Raw genomic sequence first — 13,417 nt, 5'->3', positions numbered from 1 at the left:
CTGATTCTAGCAGTGGTCTTCATCACACATACATTGGATGTTATCCCAACCAACCAGGCAGTTCAATTCCCACAAGCATGACTATATCAGCTATTTCACTACAGTGTCTAAGTTTAGGTAATAACATAAATAAAAACTGTATCTGTATAGCAGAGTTACTTTTACACTATACACACAGCATTCATTTTCGTATTTGCAAAAAGCCAATTTTTAAGATGTATTTATAACATGCTAGACATTTTCCAGCCCATTCCCAGCTCAAAGCAGAGGGAAGAAGGATAGAGCAGCCCTGACAGAATCCCAGAACTATGGTGGTGAGAAGGGGCCCAGCAGGGTGAGACACTGAGACACCTTCGCCCAGTGAAGGTGCAAATGAGACCACAGGAGACCTACATATGGATTTGATTGAACATGGATTTAATGGAACAAGAAATGTGAGGTAGAGAAATAGGAAAGAGAGAAAAAGAAACAAGGAAGAGCTGAGGCTGGGACTGAGCAGCTGCCAGAGCCGGCACTGAACAATTTGCTCAGTAGTGACTCCTCAGTGAGTGGCATGAAAAATGAGATTTCTTTTTCGTGGATTTAAAAAGGCTTAATAAAAGATAATAAGAGACAAAGAATGAAGAAAAAGCTTATAATGGTTGGGTCTTTGGTTTTTAGCTAAGAGTACACTTGATTTTTTGGAGATATTTTTAAAATGTTTTAGCTTGTCGTATATTTATAAACTTATTATATATTTATAAACTTTTTTATAAATTATTTTTTATATTTTAGGAAGTGTTTATCTGGCTATTTATTGAGTTTGCATTTTAGAACGTGTTTTTTTATTGTAGTTTTAATTTTTTTTTTATTAGTTTTAAATTGGGCTGCGATTTTTAAGTTTTATAGACTGTTGTTGCTGGTAACTGGTTATTTGCAGTAGGTGTTTTCATTGGGTGTTATTTAATTAAGTAGGTAGTTTATTTATTACAAAGACATATTATTAGCCTATGTTATTTTTTAAAACAACTATATTTTAAAAAAACACTACACATAAAGTATTAATTTGAATATTCAGGAGAAGCCAATCCCACAATATGTGTTTGTAGCAGCGGCAGAGCCGCAGCGCCCAGCGCTCCCCACTCCCACCCCACCTGCGCCACCCCCTCGCATCCAGCGACCCCCGGGAGCGGAACTGGGGCTCGGGGGGAGGGGGACGGCACGGACGGATCTGCACTGGGGGCCCCGAGCCCCCTGCCCAGCCCTGAGAAGCGCGGAAAAACTCTCTATACCACACAAAATAAGGTGTAAAAGTAGGTATGTATTTATTCAGCGCTCCAGGGGGATAGCTCCTCCAAAAACACGCACACCTTTGGTGAACTCTGCCTCTCTTTTAATTCTCTGCAAATTAGGATTGCACAATACACCTAATACATATTCATTGCCTGTCCCGATTCATATTAAAATTAGCTACACAAGAAGTTAGTAGCCACTGGGGCCATGGAGCTCTCTTAACAATGGGTGACAAATTTAACTTTTGGTCCCTAACTCAGCACACTGTTACTTGGGCAGGCAGGCTTAACCCCTTGGAAAGGGAAAACCCTGTAGCTTTAATTGGTACCCCTGACCAACTCCTAGAAACCATTCAAAAATCTGCCTGCTTGCAAATTATATATGAAATTAAATTCTCCGCTGGCCATAAATCACCTATGCAATTACCTGTAAATGTAAAACAATATCCTCCTCCCTGTGGTGCCAAAATACACATCAAACCGGTTATACAGGACTTGTAAATCTTACCTGTATGGACAATCAAAAAAACCCAATCCTGGCACTCTGGCTGTTTATCCATATACTGATGATACCCTTATGGGAGGAGATGAAATAGAAGTAGTGAGGGATACTCAACAAAAAATAATCTCCCATTTGGAAAGCCCTAACTTGCAAATTGCCTCAGAGACAATTCAAAAACCTTCTCAGGAAGTGAAGTTTTTGAAGACAGCGACTACTGGGACTGCCCCCCTGAAGGGGTGGCCCAGAAATCCTCAGTAACAGAAGGAACTGTAAAAAATCTGGCAATAACAGAAACTGAGAACTTGGGCAGCAGCTACGACAAAACTCCCTCAGTAATTGAAGTAGCTTCTGCTTTCTCCCCCAAACAATCTTTGTTCACTAATTCTTCATTCACTAATGCTTCTGCTGAACAAATTATTGCTGGGGGGATGGGGTGACTCTTGGGTTGGGGTGCTGATGGTTATTTGGGGTGTTTTCCAGCTTGAAGTGTGGAGTGCCTCCTTTGTTTGCAACTACACTGACTCTCATGCTGTGTTTAAAGGAGGTACAGAGTGGCTTCCTTCTTGGCAGCAAAATGATTGGGAAGTTAACAGAATTCCAGTACGCATTACATGCTGGATAGTTCCATCATTTTAACCTCCTGCCTCTTTGTGGCAGATTCTATTGTGTTTACTTTTCACAGAATAATGCCACGGGATTAATTGTTGAATCCCTCATCAAACCTGTATGCAGTCATGGCACAGGACCTTACAGATGTGTTTCATTTTGTGAGATTCAAAATCAAAATTGAACTGTTGCACAATTTTCCTATGAAATTATGTGGTAAAAACAATAAAAAACATGGAGGGAAACTTAATGTTATAACACCTACTACCCAACCACCGGTTATACTGAGCTTGAAAATTTTTGAAATTGGACCTTGAGTAATTCAGAAAACTGGTCAACAACAAATATTGTTTAATCTGGCATTGTCTTTTAAACAAGTCAAATTGCCAATGCAAAACAATGTCTCAGTAATTCTGCCAGCTTGTTCACCTTTTCTAGGGGTGGACAACCTGGTTGCAAAAGTAGGAGGATCCTTTCAAGAAACAAACAAGAGACATAACCGCTGTTGTGGGAACAAGATGGGGAATTTTGAATAGTATTGATTTAGAAGTATTAATGAATACATTGGCTAACATCTCTTTAGCTCTCTGCTTTATTCAGGCTTAATTGTGGATGCAGTCAGTTGCTGCCTCAATTGTACAAGAAGTGGAGGAAGCCACTTTTCCTACTGAAATTCGGAGAATAATTTTGGATAATGCCCATGATTTTGAAAAAGAATTCCAATCCTGGTGAAATTACTACCCCAGCACAAACACAGCCACAGCCTTTGCACTGACCACATGTAATGCTCCAGTACATTCAATATTCCCTATCACTGCATTGGGGCTGAATCATGACAGAGCTATTCTCTATCCTTTTGATCTTAGAGAATGGGCTCGTCAAATTAGTGAAAAGTAACAAACTATTAATTTGGAAACTTACATTGTCTGGGAACAACAAGGGTTTATCTGTGAAAGTAATGCAATCTGAGCTCAAGATATTTGCTTAGAAACAGAACAGAATGTCTGTAACTTTGAAAGTTATCCAAAGGAGATTCATGATACAATACTGGGGTATATGAGCAATGGGTTTGCATGATTTAGAACTGCTTGTGATAGTGTTTTTGTAGAAGATTTGGTAATGAGTACTAAAAATAATTTAAATCTTTGTGTCTGTAACTTTACTAAAATTGCTGTTTTAAATTTGAAAATTGTTTGTTTTAAAATTACTTATTTTAGTTGTGTTCCATTTTAAAATGAAATTAATTATTTGATTTGTAATTTGAACATTTCTTGCTTCAAAATTGCTTATCTTTGTTGTATTGCATCATGAATATTGATTAAGGTTCATTTTTAGTTATTATTTATGTTGCATTTTCTTTAAGTATTGATTCAAACTGCTTATATTTTAATGAAGAAATTATTATTGAATCAAAAATTGAAATTGAAACATTGATTTAAATTGTTTATTTGTCTTTTGTAATCAGAAATTGAAATTGATTGTTAAATTGATGTAAATTTATAAACATTGATTTAAATTGCTTATTCATCTCTTTGTAATCAGAAATTAAAACTGAAAATTGATTGTTAACTGATCATTTTATTTTAATCAAGAAATCATTATTATTAAATCAAAAAATTGAAATTGAAACATTGATTTAAACTGCTTATTTATCTTTTTGTAATCAGAAATTGAAATTGATTATTTGTTTTGTTTCCTCTCTCTTTTACTTTTCCCTTATCTTTTTCCTACTTTCCTATTCTGTCCAACTTTCTGTCTCTGTTTTCTGGGATATGCTCTCAACTCAGATGAGTCCTGAAGACTTCACCACAACACCAGGAATGAAGTGCTGCTGCCGATGATCGTGAACCACGGGGTGGTGTAAGAGTCAGTCTCAAGTTTTCTCTGATCTGCCTTATGACCATCAGCAGAGACTGGGACCTGAGATTGCACCACTTGCCCTGAACCAGAGCTCCAGCCTGCCCAAGGTGGATGCTTGCATCAGGCCAGGGATTATTTGTAGCTGTGCCTGGTGCTTTTCATGGTACACTGCAGGGTGTTGGTTATCACACCCTGTCCCCGCACCTGCGTCATGGGGCTAAGATCTCCACAGACAATAGTCCATAAATCTTCCCACCTTTTGGCCAGAGGCCACTCGCTTTGGAAAAGGACTATAAAAAGTTACTTTCCCCAAACTGACTTCGAAATCTCTTTCTCCCCAATGGATTGAAGATGCATCTCGTCTCATCTCGTCTCGTTGGATGGCCACAAGGGTGCGTCCCGTCTGTTGGTAGGTATATCCCATCCTTCTCTCTCTCCCCTTTTATCTCTCTCTCTCTCTCTCTCTATCACAAAGCTTGATTGTTAATACGCAATAAACTGAATTACTGCTTTCTGCTAAACAAACCTGAGTCTCTTGCCTTTTGTCTTTTGCACCCTGGAGTCGACTTAACCATCACGACTCCCGCTTGGGTTGAGCGGATCATGATAGATGTGCTGCTGACTGTCACCCGATTCCGGGTCACTTGTCGCCAGCTGAACAAGTTCCCCATCCCCCCCGGTAAAATTGGTTGCTGGGACACACTGGCATGGTGAGGGGACAGGGATGATGCCTGTGGGGACAGTGGGAACGGGGGTGGAGGCACCTGCAAAGAAACAATGGGGACAGGCTGGTGGCACCTGTGACGGGACAGAAGGAATGATTGGGGTGGTGGCACTTGGGAGGACAGTGAGGACAGGATGGTGGCACTTGGGAGTACAGTGAGATTGGGGTGGTGGCACCGGCAAAAGAACAGTGAGGACGAGGTGGTGGCACTTGCAAGGGGACAGTGGGGACAGACACACTTGTCCCCAAGGCTGGCAGTGCCCTGAGGGCACACGTGTCCCCAAGCTTGTGCATGTCCCCAATGACACACATGTCCCCTGTTGTCCCCAGGGCCAGAGCACAGAGCAGGGCCTGCAGCAGGTGGGTGTCTTGGTGGCCTGGTACCGTCATGGCTGCCTCTGGTGGGGACTTCCCTGGCTGCCCGTCCTGCGCCTCTTCCACCCCAGCACCCTTCGGCCACTCCTCAGTGCCTCAGGTAGGACACGAGACACCAGATGGGTCCCCAGGACCACCCATGGGTGTCACTGCACCTGGCACAGAGACCTGGCAGTGCCCAGGCAGTGGCCACCAGCCCAACCCCACAGGTCCCCAGAGGTGTCACCATGGCCAAGCCAAACACCACCCCAGAGTGGCCACCAACCTGTCCCTGAGGTTCCCTAAGGCCAGCCAAAGGTGTCACCCTGTCCAGCCTCTGGTTGTCCCACAACCCTCATGCTCGGTTGGCCGTGGGTGCCGGGAGAGGGTCCCCACTGTGGGTTAAGGGGTGCAGACACGGTGCCTCATCCCAGTGTCCCCACCCAGGGGACCCCAGTGTCCCCACCCCAGTGAATCCCTGCCCACCCCATCCTTGTGTGTTGTAGCTTTCGTGGCCCCCAAGGATAAAACTTTCTAAGCCTTCCTCAAGCCCTGGCTTGGTAAGTGGAGGGGGTTGGGTGGGGACAGCACCTCTGGGTGTCACACGGGTGGGGACAGCACCCCTGGGTGCCCCCGTTGGATCCAGGTGTCACACGGGAGGACACAGCAAGTTTTGGGGACAGAACCATTGGGCACCCGCAGTGGATCCGGGTGTGTCACAGGGGCAGTAGGTGACCCTGACACACTCTGGGTGCCCCCAGGATGGAATCGGGTGTGTCACAAGGGCAGTGGAGGGCTGGGGGTGCCCCGCTGCCCTTCACCACCATGTGCATCAAGGAGAGCCTGCGGCTGCACCCTCCTGTCACTGCCGTGTCCCGGCGCTGCACCGAGGATGTCCCCCTGCGTGATAGCCATGTCATCCCCAAGGGTATGGCGTGGCCAGTGTGTCCCCAGTGTCACCACCCACTGCTGTCACCTGCTGTCCCTAAAGTGGCCATTCCCATCCCACCAGGAGTCATCTGCCTGATGAGCATCTACGGGACCCACCACAACCCAGAGCTCTGGCCCGAGCCTGAGGTAGCGCCACCCTACGAGGTGTCCCTGTCACCATGGTGGTGACAGCTGCGTCCTCACAGTGTCACTGTCACCCCAGGTGTTCAATCCCCTGAGGTTCAGCCCAGAGAACAGCAAGGGACGGTCTCCGTCCTCCTTCATCCCCTTCTCTGTTGGCCCCAGGTACGTGGTGGGGTGGGGACAGGAGTGTCCCCAAGTGCCACCCCCATCCCTGGCTGGGATCACAGTGGGGTGACAGTGACAATGGGGATGTGGTGGCAGGAACTGCATCGGGCAGAGCTTTGCCATGGCTGAGATGAAGGTGGTGGTGGCACTGACACTGTCCCGGTTCGTGCTGCGGAGGGACACAGCGAGGCCACGCAAGCCCGAGCTGATCCTGTGAGCTGAGGACGGGCTCTGGCTGCTGCTGGAGCCACTGGTGGGAGTGGCCTGAGGGACACGGGTCACCAGAACATGGGGACATCCCGCCAGGCAGGTGTCACACCCAGGGGAGGAGCAGGGAATCAACGGTAGAGTGAAGGGGACAACATCGTGGTGGTGGTGGGGATGTGTTCTCTTTGGTCATGGGACACGTCATGGTGTGGATGTGTCCACCCATGGACTTGTCCCCTAGGCCACTTGTGACCATCCCTGGCCATACCCCCATGTCACCATCCATGACCACATTCCCCCATGTCACCATCTATGTCTGTGACCCCCCTCAAGCCTGATATCTCCATCCACAGCCCTGTCTGTATCTATATCCATATCCATACCCATATCCATGTCCCAGTCCCCACCATGTCCCCACCCACGTCCCACAACATCCCCATCCATGTCTTAGTTCAATCTCTTTATTTTTTACCCCAATGTTGAGTGAAGGGCTGAAGAAAAATGAAAGAAAAGGCCAAAATAAAAGGATTTACCTGTCCATGCTGACTGAGTATGCATGTGCTTGAGTGGGTAGAAAGAACCTTTTTTAGAGGACTTTCCACTCCATAGTGTACATCTTGGTTTTCTGCCCCATTCCATCACCATATGGCTGTGGAAGATGCCTGCAGCCCAGATAGAATTAGAATAATGGAATGGTTCAGGTTGGTAAAGACCTCCAAGATCATCCAGTATTCCTTGATGCCGGCAGATGAAATGACTGGATGCAAAGGTGAAATTTTTTGGGGTGGAAAGTAAAATTTGCTGTCCCAAATGAATTCCTGATGTCAGTCTGCATCCCAATGGATTTTTGGCCTGCTGAATCCAGGTGCCCACAGGGACCCAGGAAGATGTGGAGACCACCAGCCTGGTGTGTTCTCAACAAGGATCACCTGGACCATGGATCACTAAGGCTCTGCCCAACGAGGGTCACTGGAGAGCTTCCAACAGGGTCCAACAGAGGGGATGGAGCTGGAGCAGCGCAGGAACCTCTTCCCACATGCGGGACACTCAGAGCTTCCCTTACCAGTGCCCCCATTGGTGCTGGGTCATGGCAGAGTTCTGGGAGAAGCTCTTCCCACACTGGGGACACTGTTAGGGCCTCTCACTGGTGTGGATCTGCAGGTGGGTGACAAGGGTGGAGTTTTTCTTAAAGCCCTTCCCACAGTCAGGGCAGCGGAAGGGCCTCTCTTGTGTGTGAATCTGCTGATGCCTGAGCAGATGGGATCTCCTCTGAAACCTCTCTTCACACTCAGGACACTCATAGGGCTTATTCCTGGTATGTATCTGCTGGTGAACAACCAGGTTAGAGTTCAGGGTGAAGCTCTTCCCACACTCAGGACACTGATAGGGCTTCTCCCCGGTGTGGATCCTCTGGTGGACAATCAGGTGAGATTTCTGGCTGAAGTTCTTCCCACATTCTGAGCACGTGTAGGGGCATTCCCCAGCGTGCATTGCCTGGTGCATGATCAGGCCAGAGCTGTCACGGAAGCTCTTCCCACATTCCCCACACACATAGGGTCGTACCCCAGTGTGGATCATCTGGTGGCGAGTGAGGTGGGAGCTCTTCCTGAACCCCATCCCACATTCCTCACACTTGTAGGGACGTTCCCCGGTGTGGATCATCTGGTGGCGGATCAAACTGGAGCTCAGTCTGAAGCTCTTCCCACATTCCCCACACTCATAGGGCCGTGCCCCACTGTGGATCCTCTGGTGGACGATCAGGTGGGAGCTGACGCTGAATCCCTTTCCACATTCCCCACACTCGTAGGGCCGTTCCCCAGTGTGCACTGTCTGGTGGCGGATCAGGTCAGAGGTATCTCTGAATCCCTTCCCACATTTCCCACACTCATAGGGCCGTTCCCCGGTGTGGATCATCTGGTGGCGGTTCAGGTGGGAGCTTGTGCGGAAACTCTTCCCACATTCCAAGCACTGGAGGGGCTTCTTGCCATCAGGAAGCTGCTCATGGACCATCAGCTCAGAGCTCTGGCCAGGTCTCTGGCTCCCTGCCTGGGACAGGCTGGGGCTTTCCACCTGAGAGCATCCTGGGCTGGGTTTGGAGCTCCTCCTCATGTGGGATCTCTGGGGGTTTTCCTCCCCGTTGGATTCCTGCATCGTGCAGCTGCTCCAAACAGCCCCTTCCATTATTTTCTGATGGCGCACCTTCCTCTTCCTCACAGCTTTTTCCTCCATCTGGATAAAACCTGGAAATGGGAAATCCAGGTTTGGGGAAAAACAAGACGTGAGTGCAGTGGCTTTGAAGGTCCCGCTGTCCAGGCCTACCTCAAGAAGTCACCGAGTGTCTGGTGTCCATAAAAACCTCCAAAAATCACGAAGAAGCCCAAAAACACTCTCCCAGGAGATCCCTGTTCACACTGCCTTCACTTTGTGGTTATGGGGGTTCCTGTTCTCAGAGCTGATGGGGACCCGTGGCTCCTGGGGATTCCCCCTCTCCCGGCTCCTGCTCAGGCACGCTGAGGGTATTTCAGGGGTCCCAGGGCTCATCCTGCTCTGACTCGGCTCCCTCCACTCCAGTCACTCAGGCCTTACTCCCACTCCACACCAGCCCTTCCAGGCTCGGGGGGCCCGCACCCCACTCATCTCCCGGCTCCACCTCCCCTCCACGCTGCCGGGGGTCCCCCAGCTCTGCTGTCGCCCCTCTCCCCACGCCGGGGCTCCCGCCTTTCATCCCCCGCCTCTCCCGGGGATCCCCAAAACCGATGTCCCGCCCCGCCGGGACCGGGCCATCGCCACCTGGGCCCCTCCAAATCCCCCCAAGGAGCATTTGCGGCTCAGCTTTGGATTCCTGCAAGAGCCAGAAACATCCCCTCCTCACATCAATAAAACAATACCTCTCCCACGGACACCCAAATATATTTGCGACTCGATTCCCGAATCTGCGAGGCACAAACACCAACCCCCATCCCCCAAGAATCCAAAACCCAACCAGCCGTGCCGGAGCTGCCGCGATAGCCCCGGGCCGAGCTTCCCCTCCGCGCTCACCCGCGGGATGCAGGAATGCGATGCTGCCGGGGCCAGCGGAGCTGCGGGCTCAGCGGGCTCGCCCTGCAGCACCGCGATTCTCCGCCTGTGCCCGCTGATCCTCTCCTGCACCTCCTGCTCCTGCTCCTCCCCTTCCTCTCTCCTCCCCTTCCTCTCTCCTCCTCTTCCTCCCGCTGCTCCCCCGCTCGCATCCCGGACCCCCCTTTGCCACCCCCTGTGCCCCGCGGCCGCCGCAGCAGCGGCTGTTGGGGAGGGGGCAGCACCCCCTGAGCCTGCAGGGGAGACAGAGCAACTGAGAGTTAGGAATCGAGCATCGAGAAATGCTTTGACTAGAAGGGGGCTGACAAAACCCTATGTTTGCTGGAATTTACGGTGCTTACAAGAACAGGGGAGAGCAAGGCTGCAGGATAAGATAAAGAGCTGGGGTGGGCGAACAGGATGCAAGGACAAAGGCACCACAGGATAAGGGAGATTCTCCAGATCCATGAACCCAGGAAAAGTGGTATCAAAGTCCAGAAGATGACTAAACGACTGAAAAGATCATGTTTAAGGAGACAAGAGGAAAAGTTCATCTAGGAGGAAGACTATGTACTTCATCCCAAGGAGCAGGGTGGAGCCGCAAAGAGGCGTGTAGCTAATTTTAATATGAAACGGAGACAGGCAATGAATATTTATTTGGTGTATTTTGCAATCCTAGTTTGTAGAGAATTAAAGGAGAGGCGCAGGTCGCCGAAAATGTCATTTGTTTAAAGGTAACATCGACTATTAAAGTGTATTTGTAATAAATAAACTACTACTTAACTGAATAACACACAATGAAAACACCTACTGCTAATGTACCAGTTAGCTGCAACAGCCCTTTATAAAAATTGAAAACCACAAATCAAAATTAATAAATAAAAATTAATTAAAACAACCAAAAACCACAGATGCTCAAAATAAGCAAACTCAAAAAATAAGCACATAAAAGAAATCAAAAAATATATAAAATAATTTATAAAAGAGTTTGAAAATAGATAATAAGTCTATAAATAAACAAAAAGCTAATGAGTTTTAAACAAGTGAACTCTTAGCTAAATATCAAACAGCCAACCATTATAACCTTTTACTTTCTTAATTGTCTCTTATTTTCTTTTATTAAACCTTTTAAAATCAACACATAAAAGAAACCTCATTTTTCATGCCACTCACTGGGGAGTCACCCCTGAGCAAATTGTTCAGTGCGGGCTCTGGCAGCTGCTGAGTCCCAACCTCAGCTCAACCCTATTTCTTCTTCTCTCTTTCCTATTTCTCTTACCTCACATTTCTTGTTCTATCAAATCCATGTTCAATCAAATCCGTAGGTTGTGCTCCTATTGCCTGGCTGTTATTGAGCTACAACAAACCTGCCTCGGTAATTAATAGGTAATTTCTGATTACAAAAAGATAATCAATGTTTTTAGTGACAGTAAAATAAACAATTTTAATCAATGTTAATTAATTTTTAGTCAAAATATAACGCAATTAGAAACAATTTCAAAATGCAACACAACTAAAACAAGCAATTTTAAAACAAGCAATTTTCAAATTACAAATCAAAGAATTATTTTCATTTTAAAATGCAACACAACTAAAATGAGCAAATTTTAAAACAAAACCATGTTTTATCTTATTTTAATTCATACACTTTGCCTTGTGTCAATAACCTCAGGGATGTCAACAGTGACTGATTAGTGTACATAATGTAGATGACTGCTGATCTGTAGAAGGTTATGAGAGTTAAGAATAATATCCTGCAATTTTAGCAAAGTTACAGACACAAAGATTTAAATGATTTTTAGTACTCACTACCAAATCTTCTACAAAAACACTATCACAAGCAGTTCTTAAGCATGCACACCCATTGCTCATATACTCCAGTAGTGTTTTTGGAAACTTGTTTGGATAACTTTCAAAGTTACAGACATTCTGTTCTGTGTCTAAGCAAATATCTTGAGCTCTGATTGCATTAATTTCACAGATAAACCCTTCTTGTTCCCAGAAAATGCAAGTTTCCAAATTAATAGTTTGTTACTTTTCACCAATTGGACCGGTCCATTCTCTGTGCTCGAAAGGATAGAGAATAGTTCCATCATGATTCAGTCCTAATGCAATGATAGGGAATATTGAATGTACATATGGACAGTGCAAAGGCTGTGGCTGTGTTTGTGCTGAGGTCATAGGTGAAATTTACCAAGTTCCACTAGGATTGAAATTGTCTTTCAAAATCAGTGATGCTGTCCCAGATAATTATCTGAATTTCAGTATAAAAAGTGCCTTCCTTGCCTTCTCATATAATTGAAGCAGCAACTGACTGCATCCACAACTGAGCCTGGATACAGCAAAGAGCTAAATAAATGTTAGCCAATTTATTCATTGACACTTCTAAATCAGTGCTATTCAACGTTCCCAATCTTGTTCCCACAACACCGGTTATGTCTCTTGTCATTCTATTCTTAAAAGGATCTTACTTTTGCAACCAGGTTTTCCACCCCTCAAAAGAGGTTGGCAGAAAAGACGAACAAGCTGGTTGAACGTCTGAGACATTATTTTGCATAGAAAGACCATGTCGAAGTAAACAATATTTGTTGTTGGCTAGTTTTCTTACTTACATAGGGTCCAATTTCAAAAATTTTTCAGGCTCAGTATAACTAGTAGTTGCATAGTAGGTGTTACAACATTAACATCGACTTCCCCTCAGTATTTTTTATTGTTTTTACCACACATAATTTCATAGGAAAATTGTACAGCAGTTCAATTTTGATTTTGAATCTCACAAAATAGAACACGACCATGAGGTCCTGTGCTATAACTGCATACAGGTTCGATGAGGGATTCAGCAATTAATCTTCACATCCCATGGCATTATTCTGTGAAAAGTAAACACAACAGAATCTGCTACAAAAAGCCAGGAGGTTAAAATGATGGAACTATCCAGCATGTAACATGGACTGGAATTCTGTTAACCTCCCAGTCATTTTGCTGCCAAGAAGGAAACCACTCTGTACCTCCTTTAAACACAGGATAAGAGTCAGTGTAGTTGCAAACAAAGGAGGCACTCTGCACTTCAAGCTGAAAAACACTCCAAAGAACCATCACTTCCCCAGCCACCCCCTCCCGAGCAATAATTTGTTCAGCACAAGCATTAATGAACAAGAATGTTTGGGGGAGAAATCAGAGGCTCCTTCAATTACCACAGCAGGTTTGTCATGGCTGCTACCCAAGCTTTCAGTTTCTGTTATAGCCAGACTTTTTACAGTTCTTTCTGTTACCAAGGGGATGTTACAGTACTGCTAAATCTGGCCATGCCACTTCCTGACTGAAGATTTCTGGGCCACCCCGTCAGGTGGGGAGATCCCAGTAGTGGCTGTTTTCAAAAACTTCACTTCCTGAGAAGGCTTTTGAATTTTCTCTGAGGCAATTTGCAAGTTAGGGCTTTCCAAATGGGAGATTATTTTTTGTTGGGTATTCCCCACTGCTTTTATTTCATCTCCTCCCACAAGGGTATCATTGATATATTGATAAACAGCCACATTGTCAGGTTTGGGTTTTTGGATTGGCCATACAGGGGAATTTTACAAGTCCTGCGAAACTGCT

The 13,417-nt window shown here is 46.1% G+C and overlaps 2 protein-coding genes and 1 pseudogene across 3 annotated transcripts in view; 1 reads left to right on the top strand and 2 right to left on the bottom strand.

The window, feature by feature from the left end:
* Nucleotides 1-13,417, bottom strand: part of LOC306816838 (IgGFc-binding protein-like) — a 156,519-nt gene that overhangs the window by 13,123 nt on the left and 129,979 nt on the right. The gene's annotated exons all lie outside the window — the stretch shown is intronic.
* LOC306816829 (cytochrome P450 4F3 pseudogene) lies at nucleotides 6,143-6,773 on the top strand (annotated as a pseudogene). The gene is made up of 3 exons (XR_013777892.1): nucleotides 6,143-6,394; nucleotides 6,471-6,553; nucleotides 6,653-6,773. The product of XR_013777892.1 is annotated as a cytochrome P450 4F3 pseudogene (transcript).
* Nucleotides 7,818-9,900, bottom strand: LOC306816837 (uncharacterized protein). The gene is made up of 2 exons (XM_079333287.1): nucleotides 9,803-9,900; nucleotides 7,818-8,992 (listed from the first exon to the last, which is right to left on the bottom strand). Exon 2 carries the CDS (start codon nucleotides 8,990-8,992, stop codon nucleotides 7,895-7,897), a length of 1,098 nt encoding a protein of 365 aa, XP_079189413.1. The 5' UTR covers nucleotides 9,803-9,900; the 3' UTR covers nucleotides 7,818-7,894.

This window comes from Erithacus rubecula (genome assembly GCF_903797595.1).
Source record: "Erithacus rubecula genome assembly, contig: scaffold_90_arrow_ctg1, whole genome shotgun sequence".
Lineage (NCBI taxonomy): Eukaryota > Metazoa > Chordata > Aves > Passeriformes > Muscicapidae > Erithacus > Erithacus rubecula.
Note: the sequence above shows the minus strand (reverse complement) of the source record. Positions and strands in the feature narration are given on the sequence as shown.

Excerpts from the sequence above, each read along its gene's own strand:
- LOC306816837 (XM_079333287.1), bottom strand. The coding sequence starts at position 8,992 with ATGGAGGAAAAAGCTGTGAGGAAGAGGAAGGTGCGCCATCAGAAAATA.